Source organism: Gopherus evgoodei, chromosome 9, assembly GCF_007399415.2.
Source record: "Gopherus evgoodei ecotype Sinaloan lineage chromosome 9, rGopEvg1_v1.p, whole genome shotgun sequence".
In the NCBI taxonomy this organism is placed as follows: domain Eukaryota; kingdom Metazoa; phylum Chordata; order Testudines; family Testudinidae; genus Gopherus; species Gopherus evgoodei.
This window is the reverse complement of record NC_044330.1, coordinates 33860459-33883003: the sequence shown is the minus strand read 5'-3', so window position 1 is coordinate 33883003 and position 22545 is coordinate 33860459. Positions and strand designations below refer to the sequence as shown.

The 22545-nt window shown below is 44.6% G+C and overlaps 1 protein-coding gene across 2 annotated transcripts in view; it reads left to right on the top strand.

Annotated features, from left to right (window-relative positions):
- Positions 1–15610: 15610 nt before the first annotated feature.
- The window catches only part of RASA2 (RAS p21 protein activator 2), a 104351-nt gene continuing 97416 nt past the window's right edge, over positions 15611–22545 (top strand). Inside the window, exon 1 of one of the 2 annotated variants that reach the window (XM_030576133.1) lies at positions 15611–15906. In XM_030576133.1, coding sequence (XP_030431993.1) covers positions 15684–15906 — 223 coding nt within the window. In that variant the 5' untranslated portion in view covers positions 15611–15683. Of the gene's footprint in view, positions 15907–16084; positions 16214–22545 lie in introns of those variants that run through there. The other variant, XM_030576134.1, reaches the window with a different exon arrangement.

The following is a 22545-nucleotide window of genomic DNA, read 5'->3' as shown; positions in this document are numbered from 1 at the left end:
ATTGTCTACAGAATTCTTAATTTTTTGGTGCAGAATTCCCCCAGGTGTATTAGCATGGTTAAGCCGGCATACCCCCTAGAGCAGATATAGCATATACCCACAGAAGGAGTTTTTCTGCCAGTGTAGGAAAACCATAACTTCAAACAGCATTCTTCTGTCAGAATAGATGCGTCTACAATGCAAGCTAGCATCGCTGGGGGTGTGGATTTTTCATATGCTTGACTGACATAGCTATGCTGGTATAAATTCTAAGTGTAGACCAAGCCTCAGAAGTACAATGTCAGCAAAATAACTGACTGGGGGGGGGAAAATTAGCCCTTGAGCAACAGTCACTATCAACAAATATCCCACAGCTCTTTACTTCATAGCAAATTGCTAGTGGAGTCCAAGCATCTGCAATTAGATGTAATCCTTATCTCCAACAATGAGCTTGGAAGCGATCACTGTGTACCTCTCTGGTATACTTAGCACTGTACCCCTTTGCAATTACACATGAAAGGTCAAATTGCTACAAATCATCCTCAAAACAGAATTGTTGGGTTTAGCTTTCAAAAAGGGGACTTCAAGTCCAGCCACTTGTGGTTTGCTAGACAGTTTTCCTGCAGATCCAATGGTATTCATATTACTGTGACTACTTCTTGCATATTTTTGGACATTTCCATGCCTTATTCTTCAAAAAAGAGACTATATGGCTCTAAAGAAACAGATATGAATAGTGCATTTCTAAATATTCCCTTCCACCTTGAAGTGTATTTGTTCCATAACAGATCTGATGCAACTGAGATGCGTAGTGTCAACACACACAAACTACAACGTGTCTCCGCTGCAAGGAACTGAAGCTACTATAAATGAGAAGTACTCAAAGTTCCTTTTTCTCTGTCATCAGATTGTTTTCATTCTAACTACTGGGGTATCTTAATAAATACTCAGTCTAGTGTGGGCCCACCAATGCTACAAAGTAAACCTACACAGAATCTGCATGTCATTGAGGTGACAGATCCAATTTACTGCCAGCTTGAAGAAGTTAATAAACAGTTTGCCAGTTCGCCATTAGCTGAAATATTATGGAAAATGTTTGTTCTGCAAGAAAAATATTTTTGTGGGATTACTGACGTTTTCCTGAAAGCCTCATGTTAAGGAGGAAGTCAGGTAAGCAAGTGTTATATATATGCTACATATGTAGAGAACATGAATTAATCACTGAAACTCTGCTTCATCATTTCTACATAGATTGAATGAAAGTTTTTTCTCTCCATAGCCCACTCCACTTGTGAAGACTGATTCAAAGAATCTGGATGATCCCAGTCACTCAGGACTTAGCCCTCCAGGGTGCTAAGTGCTTTCAATTTCAGAGAAAAACCAAGTTGAGGGCACGCCACACCTTGCACGATCAGCTCCCAATTGCAGGTATTATTTATGTTTTCCTGGGGAGAGGTGGTAGTCATGCAATGAAGGGTGTTCTCCCCCTTGCACTGCTACCCATGATGTACAATTCAGCCCTAAATGAAGCAACATATGATTTAGCAGGGATAACTGAAACCTCCTAGTATAAAGCACAACTGATGTAACTGTAAGTGTTCTTGGACAATGATAGTGTATTCCAAACCAACCTTCCCTGCAAAGGTAGATAAAACAGAAATAAGAACAATGAAGATTCAAACCCCAAAAATGTTATCACTTCTTATTAATGACAAGAAGAAAGTGAACAGAAATGCAAACTGCTTTACTAGTTAGCTGGCAAAGCCTTCACTCTTGTCTAAAGGTGACTTCTGAACTCCATTTTACCCCTATTTACCATTAAGACTCATTCTTCAAAGACAATTAGGTTACTATCCTCTTGATTTAAGGCTGGCCAGAGACTAGGCCACTGCATGTTTACACCTGCATACTGTGAATAAGTTTGAAACCTGGAAATGCATGGGAACCTACTTCCATGTCTCTAGAATCACATGGCACTTCCTAGAACATTCTCATTCATATGAAAATAAATATTCTATTTTTCTTTTGAGAAAGAAACTACATTTAAATAATTATTTTTTCTTGGTTCTCCCTTGTGGCCTGTGTGGCCCAATGGAGAATATATTAGATGTCTAAGAGCCAAAAATACCCTGCTTGGGCTAGTAAGGGTCAGTCACTCAAATGTTGTGGGTTAGAATCTCTCTAAAGTCAATTCTTCTGTTTACTGTATGGAAGTACAGCCTTCATATATGGCTTTTTAAACTGAGGGACAACCATTTTACACTTGATTCTAACAGGGAGGAATTATTGTGACTCCAAAAGTGGAAGGCAATTTGGGTGAACATGATCAAGAAATGACAGATTTCATTATTATAAGAAAAGGAAGAAGCGAGAGAAGCAAAAGGACAATGGACTTCAAAAAAGGACACTTCCACAAACTCAGAGAACTGGTAGGTAACGGGGTGGCTCTAGGCATTTTGCCGCCACAAACACGGCAGGCAGGCTGCCTTCGGCAGCTTGTCTGCGGAGGGTCTGTGGACCTCCCACAGATGCTGAAGCCATGGGACCAGCGGACCCTCCGCAGGCATGCCTGCGGGAGGTCCGCCGAAGCCATGGGACCAGCGGATCATCTGCAGGCAAGCCGCCGAAGGCAGCCTGCCTGCTGCCCTCGCGGCACTGGCAGAGCGCCCCCTGTGGCTTGCCACCCCAAGCACGCGCTTGGCGTGCTGGGGCCTGGAGCCGCCCCTGGTAGGTAAGGTCCTCTGGGAAAAAATCTCAGGGAAAACGGAGTTCAGGAGAGGCAGCAGTTTCTCAGAGACAATATTAAAGGTAGAAAGGCAAACTATCGATATGCAAAGGCAAAATAGGAAGAATAGTGAAAGACCACTATGGCTTCATCAGTGGCGCTTTAATTACCTGAAAAATCAAAAAGGAATCTTACAAAAAGTAGAAACAGATGAGACAGAAGAATAGCACAAGCATGTAGGGACAAAATTAGAAAGGCCAAGGTACAAAATGAATTGCATCTAGCAAGGGACATGATAGAACCTCTTCTTATTGTCTCTTAATACCTTAGGAGCAAAAGAAAGACAAAAAGAAAGTGTAGGCCTACTACTTATCAGGGAGGAGAGATAATGACAGATGACAAAGTGGTGTATGTGCTTCATGGCTATTTTGCATCAGTCTTCACTAAAAAGGTTAATGTTAACCAAATGCTTAACTTAGTTAATATTAACAACCAGGGGGAAGGAATACCTTAAAGAATATTTAGATAAGTTAAATGTAGTCGAGATAGCATAGCCTGATGAAATTCATTCTAGGGTACGTAAGGAACTAACTAAAACAATCTTGGAACCATTAGCAATTATCTTTGAAAGCTAATGGATGATGAGTCAGGTCCCAGGGGACTGCAGGAGGGCAAATATAAAGAGAGGAACAAAGAGGACCCAGAGAAGTATAGATTAGTCAATATAACTTGGAAACCTGGAAAAATATTGGAATCAGTTATTAAACAATTAATTAAGCACATAGAGCACAATAAATAGGATAATAAAGAACAGCCAATATGGATTTGTCAAGAAGAAATCATGCCTGACCAACTTATTTTCCTTCTTTGACAGAGATACTGGCTTAGTGGATAAGGAGGACAAGCAGTAGACATATCTTGATTTTAGTAAAGCTTTTGACACTTTGACACAGTCCCATATCACATTTTCTTAAGCAAATTAGAGAAATGTGGTCTAGGTTAAACTACTGTGAGGTGGTGCACAGCTGGCTGAAAACCATACTCAGTGGTTCGCTGTCAAACTGGGAAGACTTATCTAGTGAAATCCTGCAAGGGTCTGTCCTGGGTCCAGTACTACTCAATGTTTTCATTCATGACTTTGAGAATGGAGCAGATACCCTGTTTATAAAATTTGCAGATGATACCAAGCATGAAGGAGTTGCAAGAACTTCGGAGGACATGATTCAAAGTGACTTTGAGGAATTAGAAAATTGATCTGAAATCAACAAAATTAAATTCAATACAGACAAATGCAAAGTGCTATACTGAGAAAGGGGAAAAAATCAAATGCACAACTACAAAATGAGGAATAACTGCTTAGATGGTAGTACTACTGGAAAAGATCTAGGAGTTATAATGGATCACCAACTGAACAGGAGTCAACAATGTGATGAGTTACGAAAAAGGTTAATGTAATTTTGGAGTGTATGCCCATGAGTTTTGTATCTAAGGCAAAGGTGGTACTCTTCTCAGCAATGGTGAGACCTCAACTGGAGTACTGTGTCCAGTTCTGGGTGCCACATTTTAGGAAAGAGTGAACAAATTGGAAAGAGTCCAGGGGAGAGCAACAAAAATGATAAAAGGGTTAGACAACGTGATCAGTGAGGAAATGTTTAAAAAGCTGGGCATGTTTAGTTTTCAGCAAAGACGACTGAGCGGGGGACTTGATAGCACTCTTTAAATATTTTAGGGGCTGTTATAAAGAGGACGGTGATCAATTGTTCTCCATGCCTACTGATGGTAAAACAAGAAAAAATGGGCACAATCTGTTGTAAGGGAGATTTAGGTTAGCTATTAGGAATTTTTTTTTAAACTATAAGGATAGTTAAGTATTGAAATAGGCTTCTATTAAAAGTCTGGTTTCCTGATTGGTCCTATGGTCAGGTGTTTCAGGTACTTCTTTCCAGGTGTAAGAGACATTAACCCTTAGCTATCTGTTTATGACACGCCCCCCACATTGCAGACAGTGGGGAAGCTCACTGGCGGCGATTTCCTTCTAGAACTTTAAAATAAACAGATTAATACAACACATGCACCTTTACATATACCACTAAGTATATAACTAACAGACTTTTACATTTTAAGAACACTTTTTAACTACTGGATTTTGGGAAACTTTTACGGGAGAGTGCACCAGCTACTTTGTTAGAAGCTTCTGAGATGTGCTGAATTTTAAAATTAAAATCTTGGAGAGCTAAACTTCAACGAAGAAGTTTCTTGTTGTTCCCCTTGGCAGTATGAAGCCACTTTAGTGCAGCATGGTCAGTCTGTAGCTGGAACCGCCGTCCCCAAACATATGGACGTAGCTTTTCCAGGGCGTACACAATGGCGTAGCATTCCTTTTTACTGACTGACCAGTGACTTTCCCTTTCAGACAGTTTCTTGCTGAGAAACACGACAGGATGGAAGTTGTGATCTGTTGCTTCCTGCATGAGAACTGCTCCTATACCACGCTCAGATGCATCCGTGGTTACTAGGAATGGCTTGTCAAAATCCGGGGCCCTGAGCACAGGGTCAGACATGAGCGTTGCCTTAAGTTGGGTAAAGGCCTTTTGACACTTATTAGTCCACTTAACTGCATTTGGCTGGGTCTTTTTGGTCAGGTCCGTCAGTGGGGCAGCGATTTGGCTATAGTATGGTACAAATCGCCTGTAGTACCCGGCCAAGCCTAAGAAGGATTGGACCTGTTTTTTTGACCTTGGGACAGGCCACTTTTGGATAGCATCCACCTTGGCCTGTAGGGGGTTTATTGTTCCTCGACCCACCTGGTGCCCCAGGTAAGTTACTCTGTTTTGGCCTATTTGACACTTTTTGGCCTTAACAGTTAGTTTGGCCTGCCTGATGCGCTCAAAGACCTTTTTTAGGTGTAGTAGGTGTTCGGGCCAGGAGTCTGAAAAAATGGCCACATTATTGAGGTAGGCAACTGCATATTTTTCCAGTCCTGCTAGTAGACCATCTACCAGCCTCTGGAAGGTGGCGGGTGCATTTTGAAGGCCGAAAGCAAGGACATTAAATTCATACACCCCCGCATGGGTGATGAATGCTGACCTTTCCTTGGCAGGTTTATCTAGCGGTACTTGCCAGTACCCCTTGGTTAAGTCTATTGTAGAGATGAACTGGGCCCGTCCCAACTTTTTTAATAGCTTATCGGTGCGGGGCATTGGATAGTTGTTCGGACGAGTTACCGCATTTAGCTTACGGTAGTCCATGCAAAAGCGTATTTTCCCATCTGGTTTGTCATACCAGGCCTTTTGTTCTTCCTGAGCATCCTTGAGGTTTTCTTTAGCAAGGGCTAAAGAGTGTCGGAGGGTGTTTTGTAGGTTGCTTACAAAGTCCAGAATGTTAGTTTCTGGAGAAGGCGTAAACCCCTCTCATTGCTGCATCACCAACTGTAATGGCCCCTTAACCTCGTGACCATACACAAGTTCAAACGGTGAAAACCCTAAACTGGGATGTGGTACAGCCCTGTAGGCAAACAGCAACTGCTGCAACACTAGGTCCCAATTACTGGAGTATTCGTTGATGAATTTACGTATCATGGCCCCCAAAGTTCCATTAAACCTTTTCACCAGGCCATTGGTTTGATGGTGGTACGGGGTGGCAACCAAGTGGTTCACCCCATGAGTTTTCCACAGTTTTTGCAAAGTCCCTGCCAGGAAATTAGATCCTGAATCAGTTAGGATGTCAGAGGGCCAACCTACCCTGGCAAAAATGTCTGTTAGGGCCAGGCACACAGTGTTAGCCTTGGTGTTGCCTAGAGCTACTGCTTCCGGCCATCGGGTAGCAAAGTCCACAAAAGTCAGTACGTACTGCTTTCCTCTGGGCGTCCTTTTGGAAAAGGACCCAGAATATCCACAGCTACTCGCTGAAATGGAACCTCAATTATGGGGAGTGGCTGGAGAGGGGCCTTGACCTAGTCTTGGGGTTTTCCCACTCTTTGGCATACCTCACAAGACCGAACATACTTGGCAACATCCTTGCCCATCCCCTCCCAGTGGAAGGACTTCCCCAACCGGTCCTTGGTTCTGTTCACCCCAGCATGGCCACTGGGATGATCATGGGCTAAGCTTAAGAGCTTCCCCCGGTACTTAGTTGGAACCACCAACTGTTTTTGCGGCTGCCATTCTTCCCGGTGTCCACCAGAAAGAATCTCCTTGTATAAAAGTCCTTGGTCTATAACAAACCGGGATCGTTTAGAAGAGCTGAGAGGCGGTGGGGTGCTCCGTGCCGCCGCCCAAGCTTTCTGAAGGCTGTCATCTGCTTCCTGCTCAGTCTGGAACTGTTCCCTTGAGGCTGGGGTCACCAGTTCTTCCTCAGACTGTGGACTTGGGCTTGGTCCCTTTGGAAGCGATGTAGGTGATGGGGTTGTTTCCGTTGCTGGTGAACCGCTCTCCGCTGGTGCACCTGAGGGTATTTCAGGCTCTAGCTGAGCCTTTTGGGTATGGCTGTCTGTTGCTTCTGCCAGTTTTGGCTCGCTGGCGCCCTCTGGCGTTGAGTTTGAAGATGTGGTTGCAATTGCTGGTGCTGGTTGCTGTTCCAGTTCCGGGCCTGGGACTGGAGGTGTTGTGGCTGTTTCAGTGGTTGGCATGGTATCCGGGTCCACTACCTCTGTCTGGGTCTCTGGTAACACAGACGGGGCGTCTGTGGACGGCTTAGGAACAGGAATGGGTCTGGAAGCTTGCCTGGTTTGGCTACATGTAACCATTTCCACTCTCTTGGCTCGCTTTACCTGGTTGGCCAAGTCTTCCCCCAGTAGCATGGGGATAGGATAATTGTCATAGACTGCAAAAGTCCACATTCCTGACCAGCCTTTGTACTGGACAGGCAGTTCAGCTGTAGGCAAGTCTACAGCTTGTGACATGAAGGGGTAAATTGTCACTTGGGCCTTTGGGTTGATGAATTTGGGGTCTACGAAGGATTGGTGGATAGCTGATACCTGTGCCCCCGTGTCTCTCCGCACAGTAACCTTCTTTCTGCCCACTCTCAAATTTTCCCTTCGCTCCAAGGGTATTTGAGAGGCATCTGGGCCTGGGGATCTTTTGGGTGATGGTGGTGTAATGAACTGCACTCGGATGGCGTTCTTTGGACACTTGGCCTTCATTACACTTAAAGCATCTTTCATCTGATGGGTCACTGGGTTGAGGTGAGTTACTGGAGACTGGTGAGGTGGAAGAATAGGACATCTGTGGTTTACTTGGGTTGTATGTGGGGTCTTTGGCTGTCCTCGGTTGTAGGGTTTATGGTCGGTGTGCCCTCTGGGATATTCATTCCCCTTGACAGTAGCTTTCTTGCTTTCTGCCACTTCCATCCATCTGGCTCCAATCTCCCCCGCCTCAGCAAGATTTTTGGGTTTTCCATTTTGTATGTACCGTGTTATGTCCTCAGGAACACCATCCAAGAACTGCTCCATTTGTATGAGGAGGTGTAGTTCTTCCAAGGATTTAACATTGTGTCCTGATATCCAGGCCTCATAATTTTTCCCAACGTAGTAGGCGTGTTTGGGAAATGACACATCTGGTTTCCACTTTTGGGTTCTGAAACGCTGATGGGCATGATCCGGGGTTATCCCCATTCTGTATCTGGCCTTGGTTTGAAAAAGTTTATAGTCGTTCATTTGCTGCTTAGGCATTTCAGCTGCCACCTCTGCTAAAGGTCCACTGAGCTGTGGCCTCAATTCTACCATGTACTGGTCTTCAGGGATGCTGTACCCCAGACAGGCTCTTTCAAAATTTTCCAAGAAGGCCTCAGTGTCATCACCTGCCTTGTAGGTGGGAAATTTCCTGTGATGTGGAACCATAATTGGCGAAGGGTTGTTAGGATTGGCTGGCGCATGCAGCCCAGCTTGCGCTAAGTCCAGTTCATGTTTTCTCTGTTTTTCCTTCTCTTCACTTTCTTTTTGTTGTTTTTCCATTTCTCGGCAGTGGGCCACCTATTCTTCTTCTTGTTTCCTTCTGTGGGCCGCCTCTTCTTCTTCTTGTTTCCTTCTGTGGGCCACCTCTTCTTCTTCTAGTTTTCTTTTGTGGGCTGCCAGTTTGATGCTTTCTTCCTTTTCTTTCAGCTCCAGTTGTCGCCTGTGTTCAGCTTCTTTGATTTGTTCTTCGGCCTCCCTTTTTTCCTTGGAAGTCATGGTTCCTGTTTTCTTGTGTTGGGGTGCCCTCCGGTGTTTATTGTCTGAACTGCAGGCTCTGTTGCCTCCTGGGGTCTGCCTAGCAACAGTGCCTTTTTCCCTGTCTTCCTCTAGCTAATATTTCAATGTAAAGTAAACCAGAAAAACCACTTTATTTGCATGTGTATAGTGCTGGTAATGACTCTCAATGGGAGTGCTATTGTCACAAAAGATCCTTAATAGTCCCTTAATGGTTCCTTCCTTAATATGCAAGCCAAAAACTGCCAGAGAGAGCAGAAAAAAAATTCTCTCTGGTTCCCTTTTAAAACCAAACTGTTTCTCTCTGCTTAAAAGCCCCTAGCAGAGAAAAGAAAAATATAATATTCCTACTGGCTTCTGGATTCTATCTATCCCACCTCTGCCACCATATCATAACCTAGTCCCAGATTTGGACCTTAGCGTCCAAAATATGAGGGTTAGCATGAAAACCTCCAAGCTTAGTTACCAGCTTGGACCTGGTAAAGCTGCCACCACCCAAAAAATTAGAGTGTTTTGGGGCACTCTGGTCCCCCCAAAAACCTTCCCTGGGGACCCCAAGACCCAAATCCCTTGAGTCTCACAACAAAGGGAAATAAACCTTTTCCCTTCCCCCCTCCAGGTGTTTCTGGAGAGACACAAAGAAGCAAGCTTCGTGAATTTAAACAGAGGGATTTCACCCTCCCCGTTTCCAGCCTTGGAAAACAGAAGTACCGAGAGCTAATCTCTCTTTCCCCCTCACCCAGAGGGAATGCCAAGTCAGGCTAGTAAATCTAACACACACAGATTTCCCCCTGACTTTTTCCTTCCACCAATTTCCTGGTGAGCACAGACTTAATTCGCTGGAGTTTCCCACTAAAGAAAAACTCCAACAGGTCTTAAAAAGAAAGCTTTATATAAAAAGAAAGAAAAATACATAAAAATGGTCTCTTTGTATTAAGGTGACAAATACAGGGTCATTTGCTTAAAAGAAATATGAATAAACAGCCTTATTCAAAAAGAATACAATTTAAAACATTTCAGCAACTATACCCAGGTAAATACAAAAGAAAACAATAGAAACCTTACTGCCTTACTATATTTGTACTTACAACTTGGAAACAGAAGATTAGAAAGCAGGAAACAGAAATCCTCTCATAGCCGAGAGAGAGACAGACAGAAGACCCCAGAACAAAAGACTCACACACAAACTTCCCTCTACCCAGATCTGAAAAAGTCTGGTTTCCTGACTGGTTCTCTGGTCAGGTGTTTCAGGTACTTCTTTCCAGGTGTAAGAGACATTAACCCTTAGCTATCTGTTTATGACAGCTTCTAATGGAGGTTGTCAGATTTCCTTGTTGTGGTACACATTCGCCATTAGAGTGCTCCCTTGCGTCAGGGTGTGATGTTGCACGAATCTATATCTCTACCACCTTCAGATCATCTGTCTCTGTGCACTATTCAGTCCTCTGACTGAGATGCATTGAAGTCAAGCCACTTTCAAGGCAACAAAAACTCCAACTAGTAATCATAGTCTCTCAACACGACCTCCTAAGGTCTCTTCCAGCTTTACATTTCTATGATTCTATCACTGTTAATGTTCTCTTGGAAACTGAAAGAAACAAAATAAAACTCCCATCACCAGTTACAAGACACAGTTATACAAAATACTGGTTACTTATTCTTACTACTTTGTAATCCTAATACCAATATCTTTTATGTTCTGCCAAAATACAGTGTAGAAATGGTGCCTATGAAAGAAAGATCTGTTCTTACAGGTTGCTGAAGTTGTTTGATAGCAATTGGTTCCCTGAACTGCTGCCAAAAATAAAACTGTAATGTAGGTCAGAAAAATGTTTTCAGACAGAGTTATAGAAAGTCTGAGATTTGGAGGAAGCAATTTTATGTTTTCTTACAGGTGCTGCAAATTGTTATGTCCTATTGACTCTACCATGTAAACCATTTTCAGCACCAGTCCAAGAAGAACCGATGTTCACAACTTTGGCTATGCAATGCAGCAATTTCTGAATGCAGATGGGGCTTTTGTTTTAAAAACATCTACCAGAAAGAACTAATTCCAACTCTTGTTCATTCCTAACTGCCACAGAAACCGATAGAAACTTGCCCTGTCAAGCATTCTACATCAGGGGTTCTCAAATTTCACTGCATCCCAATCCTCTTCTGACAAAAAATATTACATGACCCCAGGAGGGGGGACCTTAGCCTGAGCCTGCCCAAGCCCTGCTTCTCTGGGTGCGGAGGGTGGGGGGGGCAAAGCCAAAGCCTGTGCCCCACCATCTGAGGTGGGGAGATCAAAGCAAAGCCCAAGGGCTTCAGTCCGAGACAGGATGCCTATAACCCTGCCATCCAGGGCTAAAGTCCTTAGACTGGTCCCAAGATTTGGTGGTGATGGGGGACTTCAACTATCCAGATATATGTTGGGAAAATAACACCGCGGGGCACAGACTATCCAATAAGTTCCTGGACTGCATTGCAGACAACTTTTTATTTCAGAAAGTTGAAAAAGCTACTAGGGGGGAAGCTGTTCTAGACTTGATTTTAACAAATAGGGAGGAACTTGTTGAGAATTTGAAAGTCGAAGGAAGCTTGGGTGAAAGTGATCATGAAATCATAGAATTTGCAATTCTAAGGAAGGGTAGAAGGGAGTACAGCAGAATAGAGACAATGGATTTCAGGAAGGCGGATTTTGGTAAGCTCAGAGAGCTGATAGGTAAGGTCCCATGGGAATTAAGACTGAGGGGAAAAACAACTGAGGACAGTTGGCAGTTTTTCAAAGGGACACTATTAAGGGCCCAAAAGCAAGTTATTCCGATGGTTAGGAAAGACAGAAAATGTGGCAAAAGACCACTTTGGCTTACCCTTGAGATCTTGCGTGACCTACAAAATAAAAAGGCGTCATATAAAAAATGGAAACTAGGTCAGATCACGAAGGATGAATATAGGCAAATAACACAGGAATGCAGAGGCAAGATTAGAAAAACAAAGGCACAAAATGAACTCAAACTAGCTATGGGAATAAAGGGAAACAAGAAGACTTTTTATCAATACATTGGAAGCAAGAGGAAGACTAAGGACAGGGTAGGCCCGCTGCTCAATGAGGAGGGGGAAACAGTAACGGGAGACTTGGAAATGGCAGAGATGCTTAATGACTTCTTTGTTTCAGTCTTCACTGAGAAGTCTGAAGGAATGTCTAGTATAGTGAATGCTTACGGGAAGAGGGTAGGTTTAGAAGAGAAAATAAGAAAAGAGCAAGAAAAAAATCACTTAGAAAAGTTAGATGCCTGCAAGTCACCAGGGCCTGATGAAATGCATCCTCGAATACTCAAGGAGTTAATAGAAGAGGTATCTGAGCCTCTAGCTATTATCTTTGGGAAATCATGGGAGACGGGGGAGATTCCAGAAGACTGGAAGGGGGCAAATATAGTGCCCATCTATAAAAAGGGAAATAAAAACAACCCAGGAAACTACAGACCAGTTAGTTTAACTTCTGTGCCAGGGAAGATAATGGAGCAGGTAATCAAAGAAATCATCTGCAAACACTTGGAAGTTGGTAAGGTGATAGGGAATAGCCAACATAGATTTGTAAAGAACAAATCATGTCAAACTAATCTGATAGCGTTCTTTGATAGGATAACGAGCCTTGTGGATAAGGGAGAAGCGGTGGATGTGATATACCTAGACTTTAGTAAGGCATTTGACACAGTCTCGCATGATATTCTTATAGATAAACTAGGAAAGTACAATTTAGATGGGGCTACTATAAGGTGGGTGCATAACTGGCTGGATAACCGTACTCAGAGAGTAGTTGTTAATGGCTCCCAATCCTGCTGGAAAGGTATAACAAGTGGGGTTCCTCAGGGGTCTGTTTTGGGACCGGTTCTGTTCAATATCTTCATCAACGATTTAGATGTTGGCATAGAAAGTACGCTTATTAAGTTTGAGGACGATACCAAACTGGGAGGGACTGCAACTGCTTTGGAGGACAGGGTCAAAATTCAAAATGATCTGGACAAATTGGAGAAATGGTCTGAGGTAAACAGGATGAAGTTCAATAAAGATAAATGCAAAGTGCTTCACCTAGGAAGGAACAATCAGTTTCACACATACAGAATGGGAAGAGACTGTCTAGGAAGGAGTATGGCAGAAAGAGATCTAGGGGTCATAGTAGACCACAAGCTTAATATGAGTCAACAGTGTGATACTGTTGCAAAAAAAGCAAACGTGATTCTGGGATGCATTAACAGGTGTGTTGTAAACAAGACACGAGAAGTCATTCTTCCGCTTTACTCTGCACTGGTTAGGCCTCAACTAGAGTATTCTGTCCAGTTCTGGGCACCGCATTTCAAGAAGGATGTGGAGAAATTGGAGAGGGTCCAGAGAAGAGCCACAAGAATGATTAAAGGTCTTGAGAACATGACCTATGAAGGAAGGCTGAAGGAATTGGGTTTGTTTAGTTTGGAAAAGAGAAGACTGAGAGGGGACCTGATAGCAGTTTTCAGGTATCTAAAAGGGTGTCATCAGGAGGAGGGAGAAAACTTGTTGACCTTAGCCTCTAATGATAGAACAAGAAGCAATGGGCTTAAACTGCAGCAAGGGAGATTTAGGTTGGACATCAGGAAAAAGTTCCTAACTGTCAGGGTAGTTAAACACTGGAATAGATTGCCTAGGGAAGTTGTGGAATCCCCATCTCTGGAGATATTTAAGAGTAGGTTAGATAAATGTCTATTAGGGATGGTCTAGACAGTATTTGGTCCTGCCATGAGGGCAGGGGACTGGACTCGATGACCTCTCGAGGTCCCTTCCAGTCCTAGAGTCTATGAGTCTGTGAGACTTCGGCCCTGGGTAGTGGGGCTTGAGCTTCAGCTTTGGCCCTGGGTGGTGGGGCTCAGGCTTTGACTTCTGCTGCAGGCCCCAGCAAGTCTAACACCAGCCATGGTGACCCCATTAAAAAGGGTTTGTGACCCAGTTTTTGGTCCCAACCTCCAGTTTGAGAACTGCTGTTCTACATTTAGAGAGTCCTAACAACTGTAATTTCCAACTGCCACTGAATTTTTTCAATATTCCATCCTTAAAGAGAGTTTTGCATCCAACTACTATCATGTCCAACTACCATCGAGTCTTCTGAAACCTTCTGCTTACATCATCCCACCTCTTCTCCTAATGGCATATTATCCAATTCTGCTTCATCTTTAGACAGAAGCAGAGAAGAAAGTACTACTACTTCACCTATAAACAGGGGGATAGCTAGCTGCTTTTTAAAGGACAGTGCTTCTTTTTTACTATCTGCTGCAGCAGCCTATGGCTATATCTACACTGGTTTGAGCATTGTCTTGCTAAACCTAGGGTTATAAGTTCAATCCTTGAAAGGGTCACTTACAGATCTCAGGCAAAATCAGTACTTGGTCCTGCTAGTGAAGGCAGGGAGCTGGACTGAATAACCTTTCAACTCTATGAGATAGGTACATCTCCACATATTTTATATTCTTTTAACCTGGTTCATAGGTGGCAGTTTTTTCAGCTTTCCAGGCACAGCCCCAGTATCAGCTTTCTTCTGATCTCACACTTGACGCAAAAACATCACTGGTGTCATCCCATCAGAGTCAGCTGAACTTTTGCATTTAGTTGTGGCATTCTGCAGCACCATCTAGGCTTCACAGTGTACAGCAATTCAACAACCACAGCTGGCCTGATTCAGGCTATAAAACTGCTGTCTAGATACTTGGACACAGGCTGGTTTGAGCTCTGGGACCCCATGAGAGGGGAGGGTCCCAGCACCTGGGCTCCAGCACAAGTCTGAACGTCTATATAGCAATTTTTAGCTCCACAGCCCAAGCCCAAGCCCAAGCCCCATGCTCCCAACCCACAAGTATTTTATTCCAGTGTAGATATAGGCATAGGCTGCTGCAGCAGATCGTAAAAAAGAAGCACTGTCCTTCAAAAAGCAGCCAGCAAGCCCCAAGAAAGTCCTGACTAACCTCAGGCAAAACACAGCCTTGAGTATTTGCAGGGGTCAACGCCAGATTTCTTAGATATTTTTCACTGTAAGACTGGTGGTTAAATAAAACCACAAATTCTGTCTTTGCAAAGTGGTTGGTGCTCTGGGGCTGAAGAAGCTCTTTGCACCTATTCTTCTTTGTATTGCAGTAGTGCCCAGAGGCCCCAGGCCCATTAGGCTTAGTTGGCAGTGTACCCACATAGCCAGATGGTCCCTGCCCTGAAGCGATTACAATCTAAATCTATTAGCAACAACTGCTGGACACAACAGGTGGGGGGGGGGGCGTGTGACAAGCCAAGGAAATAATGGGATTATTTTATCCCCTTTGTTTACAAGGCACGCCCATTCAACGTGCAACCCCGGGGCCAACTCAAGGCAAAGCCCACCCCCACCCCCACCCCACCCACTGCGGATTTATTTCGGAGTGAAAACCATCAACCTCTCCCACGGTTTCCACTAGAAGCCCCCCGTCCCGCCCGCGGGCCTCCCACTCGCCTGCTCGGTACAAGCCCGGCCAGCCCCCAGCCTCAGCCCCGGGCACTGTGCTCTGACAGGCCGCCGGGCGGCCCCGCTAGCCCGCACCCGCTGGCTGTGGGCCTGGCTAACGGCCCCGCCCAGCTCTCCTGAGGGCGGGGCTGACACGGGCCGCGGCTGTCACTGCACGGGGAGGCCCAGCGTGGCGCAGAGACAGGAACTGCCCCACCCCGGCTGGAACCTCGGCGTGAGAAAGGCAGCGGCTGCAGCAGCGCTCAATCGCCCGCGCGACAGGAGGAAATGCGTATCGCCTGCCGCTCCGCTGTCCAATGGGAGAAGCGGAGTGGGCGGGGCGGCGCGGCGAGGTGCCGCCTGCCGGGGCCTCTGCTCACTGCCGCACAAGAGACAGGGCAGGAGAGGGAAGGGGCAGCTGCCTCCTCTCCTTCTTGTTAGCGCGCAGCGCAGGCGGCGGCGGCGGCACTGGCACTATGGCGGCCGAGGACGGTGATGGCGAAGGGGTCCGAGTGCTACAGAACCTGCGGGGGAAGATCTGTGAGTGAGGGAGCGGGGTCTGGGGAGGGGCCCGCCGGGCACTATGGGGGCCTTTCTGCCCTGGGCTGCCGCACTGAGTCACCGCTGTTGCCCTGGACCTCCCTCCCGTGGTCCTCCCCGTGCGGGAGCCGGCCTTTCTTCCCGGCTTCCCTTCCGTCCGCGCCCTCTTCCTGCCTCCTGGGGCCCGGCCTGTGGGGCTGCGGAGGGAGAGAGGAGGCTGCTCGGCATGGGCGGCTTTTGCTCTGCTCCGGAGGGCAAGGGGTGTGAAGGCTACAGCAACTGGTGTCTTAATGGAGGCGCTAACTAGGTACGGTATCGGGTAGCCAGCTGTGTGAGGTGGACACACATGGATACGGGCAGCGGTGTGGGTGTGGGCATGGGGTGGCACGGGTGTGTGGGGGAGGTGTGGAGGCCTCTGGGCTGTGAAGGGTGAGCATGGACAGCTCTGCGGTTGGGGTGATCTGGGTGTATGTGGGAGCTTTGGGTTTGTGGGGGATATGGGTAGGGGTGACACTGGGCTATAGGTAGAGGAGATGGGGTTGTGTCAGGTATGACTGGAGGGCTTGGGAATGTGGAAGTAGGGTGGGTATGAATGGGGTGGTACTGGGGTTCTCTCTGGATATAGGTGGAGGGCTCTGGGTGTGTTGGAGGATAGGGCAAGCATGAGTAAGAGATCAGCATTTCTGTCTGGAGATGGTGGATTAAGTGTTCAGAGGGGCTTCTGTCTGGATGCAGTTACTGAGGCTATGAGCTGGGTGGATATGTGCAGAGGAAGCTGGCAGTAGGAGAGAGTGAGTGAGTTATTGAGGTAGGGGCCTCTATGCAGTTCAGACAGAGGGACTTGAGGAGCATGACTGACACATGCAGAGTCAATTGGCAGTGTGAATGTTGTCCTTAGGAGGAGTGGATTTCTGTTTGAGGGCGGAGAATTAGTTATTGGGAGCAGAAATGACACATGCAGAGGAAATTGACATGTAGTTGAGGGTGCTGTTGAGCAGTTGGAGTTGAGATGCTACAATGAGTGCACGTTTCAGTGAAGCATTTTTTTTTTATGCCAACAAACAAAAGCTCCGCTCCACAAAACCCTAGGCATAAGAGTCTATTTGTCAAGCAAATCTTGCGAAATTATTGATGTAGCAGGAAGTTGGTACAAGGCTACTCTGGAAACAGTAACTTGTGTTAATGTGGGGTGGGGGGGGAAGAGAGACAAAGATAGTCAGATTTTTTTGTTCGTGGATGAGTAAGGGCTGTCATAGCTAAAAATGCGTAAATTCAGTAACCTGGAAAAACCAAATGATGAATATCCTAAGACATTGCGGAGGGAGGGGGGATGAAGAGGGAGACAGATAATGTGTGATGCGACTGACAAGGACTTCAAAGCAGCTAAGAGAAACAGGATGTGTGGTGGCTTCCTGAGAGGTTATCAAAATGCATTCATACAACTCAAACGTAACCCATTTATTTCCTTTCTCACGCATTTAATCAATCTTTTTCATACAGTAATTCATGAGAATGAAATGTAGTATAATTAAATTTGGCAATAGAGTAGAATTAAGGATCTATTATAAATATGTTTGGATTTATCAGTGTTAACGCAAATGGTAAAATACAAACAAAAATTTAGAGAAGAATTCTACAATGTAACATCCAATCCTGCAAATTATTTAATATTTTTTTCCCAGGGAAAATGTTATACTATATTAAAATTAACTTCTCCATACAAAACGTATTTGTATATATTTAAAAGATGCATGTAGAGGGCTAGAACTGTTATTACACAGAGGATTCTTGATTTATTTTATCTGTTTAGGAGTTTTATGTATTCACAAGAAGTAATTCTTCTGCTCTACTTCGCACTGATTAGGCCTCAACTGGCGTATTTGTGCCCAGAACTGGACAAACGTTTCAGGAAAGATGTGGACAAATCGGAGAGTCCGGAGAAGAGCAACAAAAATGATTTAAAGGTCTAGAAAACATGGCCTATGAGGGAAGATTGAAAATATTGGAGTCGTTTAGTCTGGAAAAAAGAAGACTGAGAGGGGACATACCTTTTCAAGTACATAAAAGGTTGTTACAAGGAGGCAGGAGAAAAATTATTATTCTTAACCTCTGAGGATAGGACAAGAAGCAATGGGCTTAAATTGCAACAGGGCAGATTTAGGTTGGACATTAGGAAAAACTTCCTAACTGTCAGAGCGGTTAGGCAATGGAATAAATTGCCTAGGGAGGTTGTGGAATCTCCATCACTGGTGATTTAAAAGCAGGTTAGACAAACACCTGTCAGGGATGGTTTAGATAATATTTAGTCCTGCCATGAGTGCAGGGAACTGGACTAGATGACCTCTTGAGATCTCTTCCAGTCCTATGATTCTATGATATGAAATATGCATCTCCCTGGTTTGTAAGCACCCAATGGGATAGACCCTTCTCTTAGCTTTTGATTTCTGTATTTCATTCTGAAAAGTAGTTGTAATGCAGAAACTGTGATATCTTGGCAGTTTACCTGATTTTTTTTCAGAAAATATTTGAGAGATCATTTATTGTCAAATATTAAAGTCAGGAAAGATGTAATTTTTTTAAAAAGATATATAATGGTTGAATTTTGTATTAAATTAAATTGAATAAAGAACATACTTTAAAAGAACCCAAGTGCGTTCCCAAACTTGATATTAATATCTGAATTTGACTTTTGTCAATGGAAGACCAGGTCATGAGGATAGGACAGTGTCCTATGTGATTGGAGCGGGGGAGAAAAGGGAGGAGATAGTATTACTGAAAGGCTATTGCCTAGTTTTGCATGCTCAAGAGGCAAAATCTTAAGGTTTGGTTTGATTTTAGTATTTTTCTCTCTTGAGATTTCAGGTGTACATAAATTGATTCAGAAGTAAAGCAAAAACAGCTTTTCTTGTGATACTTTGGTACACTAGTTCTGGCAAGGATGCAAAATGGAAAAGCAGTTAATGTTTAATTCTCTTGAGCCTCACAGGATCACTTTTGAGTCTTCGTGGAATGGAAAGCAAAGAGTGGCTTTTATTTTGTTGTAACTAATATATTATTCCTGATGATTACCCCCCAGATTTTACTTGCAACTAATAACACCAGAGTTAGAAGGGCTTTATGCCATGGAAGACTTGTGGATATTTCTTCCTTAACACTCTAAATCCAATTACCTCTCACATGTATTCGATGATTAAAAAGTAATAAGTTAAATTCCTTAAAATCGGTGTTGAAAAGAGTTTGTTTCCTCTCAGATCATATGTTCTTAATTCACCTCACAGTGATGTTGTAACTGAATTTAATGGCTGTCATTTACATGGCAAATAAACTCAGTATTATGACTTCTGCAGGATTCACACAATACAGGGAATACAGTTTGGGCTTATGCGTCAACATGTGTAGCCCTTTGCAAGAAGAGCTGTTGTTTGCAGGTGAACCTGATGGAAAGAGGTGCAAACATTGCAGCGTGGAAGGAGCGTTGTAAGCTAGAAAGAGGTGAAGGCAGGATAACTGGGATGAAGCTGGACTTTGCAACCAGGGAGAGGAAGAGTTGGGATGATTGTTGTTGGAAAAACTTCTTATTGTGATGGTAACTTACAGTTTGTTTTCCTAAGTGAGTACTGGATGTTTATTATATTATTACTCATTTGAATACATTGTTATTGTTCCTTCCACATTTCTGGGTTTTTCCTTTATAAAGTTTGAAATGTAAGGTTATTTATTTTGTTGGCTTGTGTCTGCCTCTCTTCACAGTTGGCAGAGCCTAGCTGAGGCCTGGGTCACTGCAGTTGACATCATGAACAGGATAGGAAGAGTTCAAAGCAGGAGATAGTCTTCTCTAGAAAAATATAGGCAACAAAGGTGCTCCAAAGAAATGTGGCCTGGTTAAGGGTGTCTGTATGAGTTGCCCTCCTGTCAACCTTTCCCATGCATTACCGTGACTTCTGTTGTTCTAAGATGGCTATTTCCGAATTTAAGGCTGCTTCAGCTGAAGTTCAGGTTGCATAAATTGCCAGAAAGACACAAAATAGAGATTCTGCTGGGGCAATTAGAGGATGCAGCTAAAAGGGAAGTGCAGACTTGGCTGGAAAATGTAAAAGGGACTGTAGAACAGGTATTTGGAAGGCTAGGCTATATGTTTGACATTCATACCTTGTCAGAGCTGAAGCAGAGGTTATTCTGCATAATCCAGAGTCCAGCAGAAAGTGTAAGCGAATACATGTTTGAATTACAAGAGGCTTTGCAAGCAATAGAAAAGTTAGAACTACATGAAATCCAAGATACTGATAAAATGCTGAAGAGCAAATTTGTTGAGGGACTATATAATGATACTTGATGGAGGGAACTATAACTAAAACAGAATCAAGAAATTTCTTTCTAGACTTTAAGGATGCTATAAATTTTGTAGAATGTAGAGAACCCACACAGGACAGTTGAAGTGTGTCCATAGCATGGATACAAATGTGTCATTGCCTTGTGGCCTGGAGATGGTGGGTGCTGTGTGATGCAGACTAGCCAGAAATCAGAGTATGGTAATTCTGGAATTGAAGATACTTTTTCAGAGAGAATTTTTAAAAGGGATATAGAGGATTTGAAGAAAGCACTCCTTCACGTAAGGAGAGAAATTCAGCATATGAGACTGGATTTGAAATAGGAGTTCCTAGCACCTAGACCAGGGGTTGGCAACCTACGGCATGCGTGCCAAAGATGGCACGCAAGCCAATTTTGAGTGGCACACTACTGCCTTCCGCAGTCCCAGCCTCTGGCCCCGCTCAGGCCCCGCCCCACCGCTCTCCCCTGCGGGGGCAGGAGGCAGAAGCTTGGTCCTGCAGCAGCCAAGCTTCCTCGCCTCCCCTGCTTCTTCCCCCAGCGTGGTGTGTTCCTGCCTCTCCTCCTCTCCTTCCCTGTGCCGATCAGGAGTGGCAGCATGCTTGCTGCTCCATAGAGGAGGCAGAGAAGAGGTAGGAACGGGGCCTTGGGGAAGAGGGTGGAACAGGGCATATCCCTTCCAGCCCCCTTCCATGAGCTGCTCAGGGCAGAGGGGTTGGGAGCACCCCCACGAGCCAAGCACTGCAGCCCTCTGCCCTGAACCCCCCAGCTCTCTGCCCCGACCCCTGAAAGCCCACCCCCAGCCTTCTGCCCTGCACACCCCCAGCCCTCTGCCCTGAACCTTCTCCCCCCCAACCCCCTCCCCCGGTTTGGGGTCCTGGCTGCCAGCCCCTTGCCAGCCGGTGTCCCAGATGCAGGCCCCACTCAGCCCGCTGCCAGCCTAGGTGAACTGACTTACAGAGCGAGACCTTCTAAAAAATGTTAAAATGTATTATGAGCATGCAGAACCTTAAATTAAAGTGAACAAATGAAGATTCGGCACACCACTTCTGAAAGGTTGCTGACCCTTGACCTAGATAATACAGGTGCAGGACTTGGGGAGTCAGATTTGTATAGAACAACAGATAAGTTTGATCATGATGGCAGCCCTATTTGTGGAAGATGCAGTGAGGTGAGACGTATAGAAAGGAGGTGCATGTCTCAAAATTCTAATGCCATTTCTTGAAACACAGTGTCTCGGTGGTGGAGGGGTCAGTTCTCAGGGAGACAGAGAATAGGCCTGAATGACACACAGAGCAGGCTACTGCTATGGGGAACTGTCCGACTGTGTTGGTTGAGAATAATGGGTTAGAAATATGGGCCTTGCTGGGTCTCAAGTTACCACCTTACATGGCTAATGTTTTAGGAAACATTGGATTCACAAAGGGTTGTTTACTAGCAGGAACCGGATGAAATAGGTAGCAGGAAATGGTTTAGCTATCCCATGTGTTGGCTATATAGAAGCTGAAATTCAAACTGGAACTGGTAAATACCGGATCAAGTTTTTGTGTGTTTGTGTGTTTTTTGGTAGCAATGTCAGCAGTGATTGTTTACTCCCAGTAATCATTGGTATGAATCGACTGCAACATTGTTATGAGGAGTGTTGCAAGTATTAAAGCATCAGGGATAGCAGCGTCCCTCATCAAAACAAAGTCTTGAAGAATATAATTAGACCTACACCAAGTTATCAAAATTTTGCCAGTCAGTATGGGGAAAGTGAGAATAGAATATCTGCATCCCATCAAGCAGCACTCAAATACAGAAACAATTCTAATTTGTAAAACAAAAGCTGGTCTACAGGGTCAGATTGTATTGCTTTACAGAAGCCTTGTTTGGGTAAAGAAGGAGATGCCATAATGGAAAAGTCTCTTCACAGTGAAAAAAATAGTTAGTACCAGTTAAGAGTCTGAATTATGGAGTCAGACCTATGACACTATAGGTTAATCAGGTGGTTAGGCATCTGAAGCACATAGATTAGGAAGACTTCTTGGAGCAATTGGTTGAAATCGTTCCCTAGTTGGAGGATGTATCCCAGTGGGTATGGTATGCTGTATATGGGTGGCACACCAAAAATCCAGATGATGTGAGAGCTTCTTCATGTTTCTTAATCAATTGTACTGATCTTTCTATCTGCTCTGCAGGTGCTGAAGCCATTCCCAAGTCTTTGTCCTTTGTCCATGTGTATAGATGTATCCCACCATCCTGAATCTCTTGTCTGCAGGTGTTCTACCTCCCCAACCTGTTCCTTGGACCCCAAGATATCTTCCCAACCTA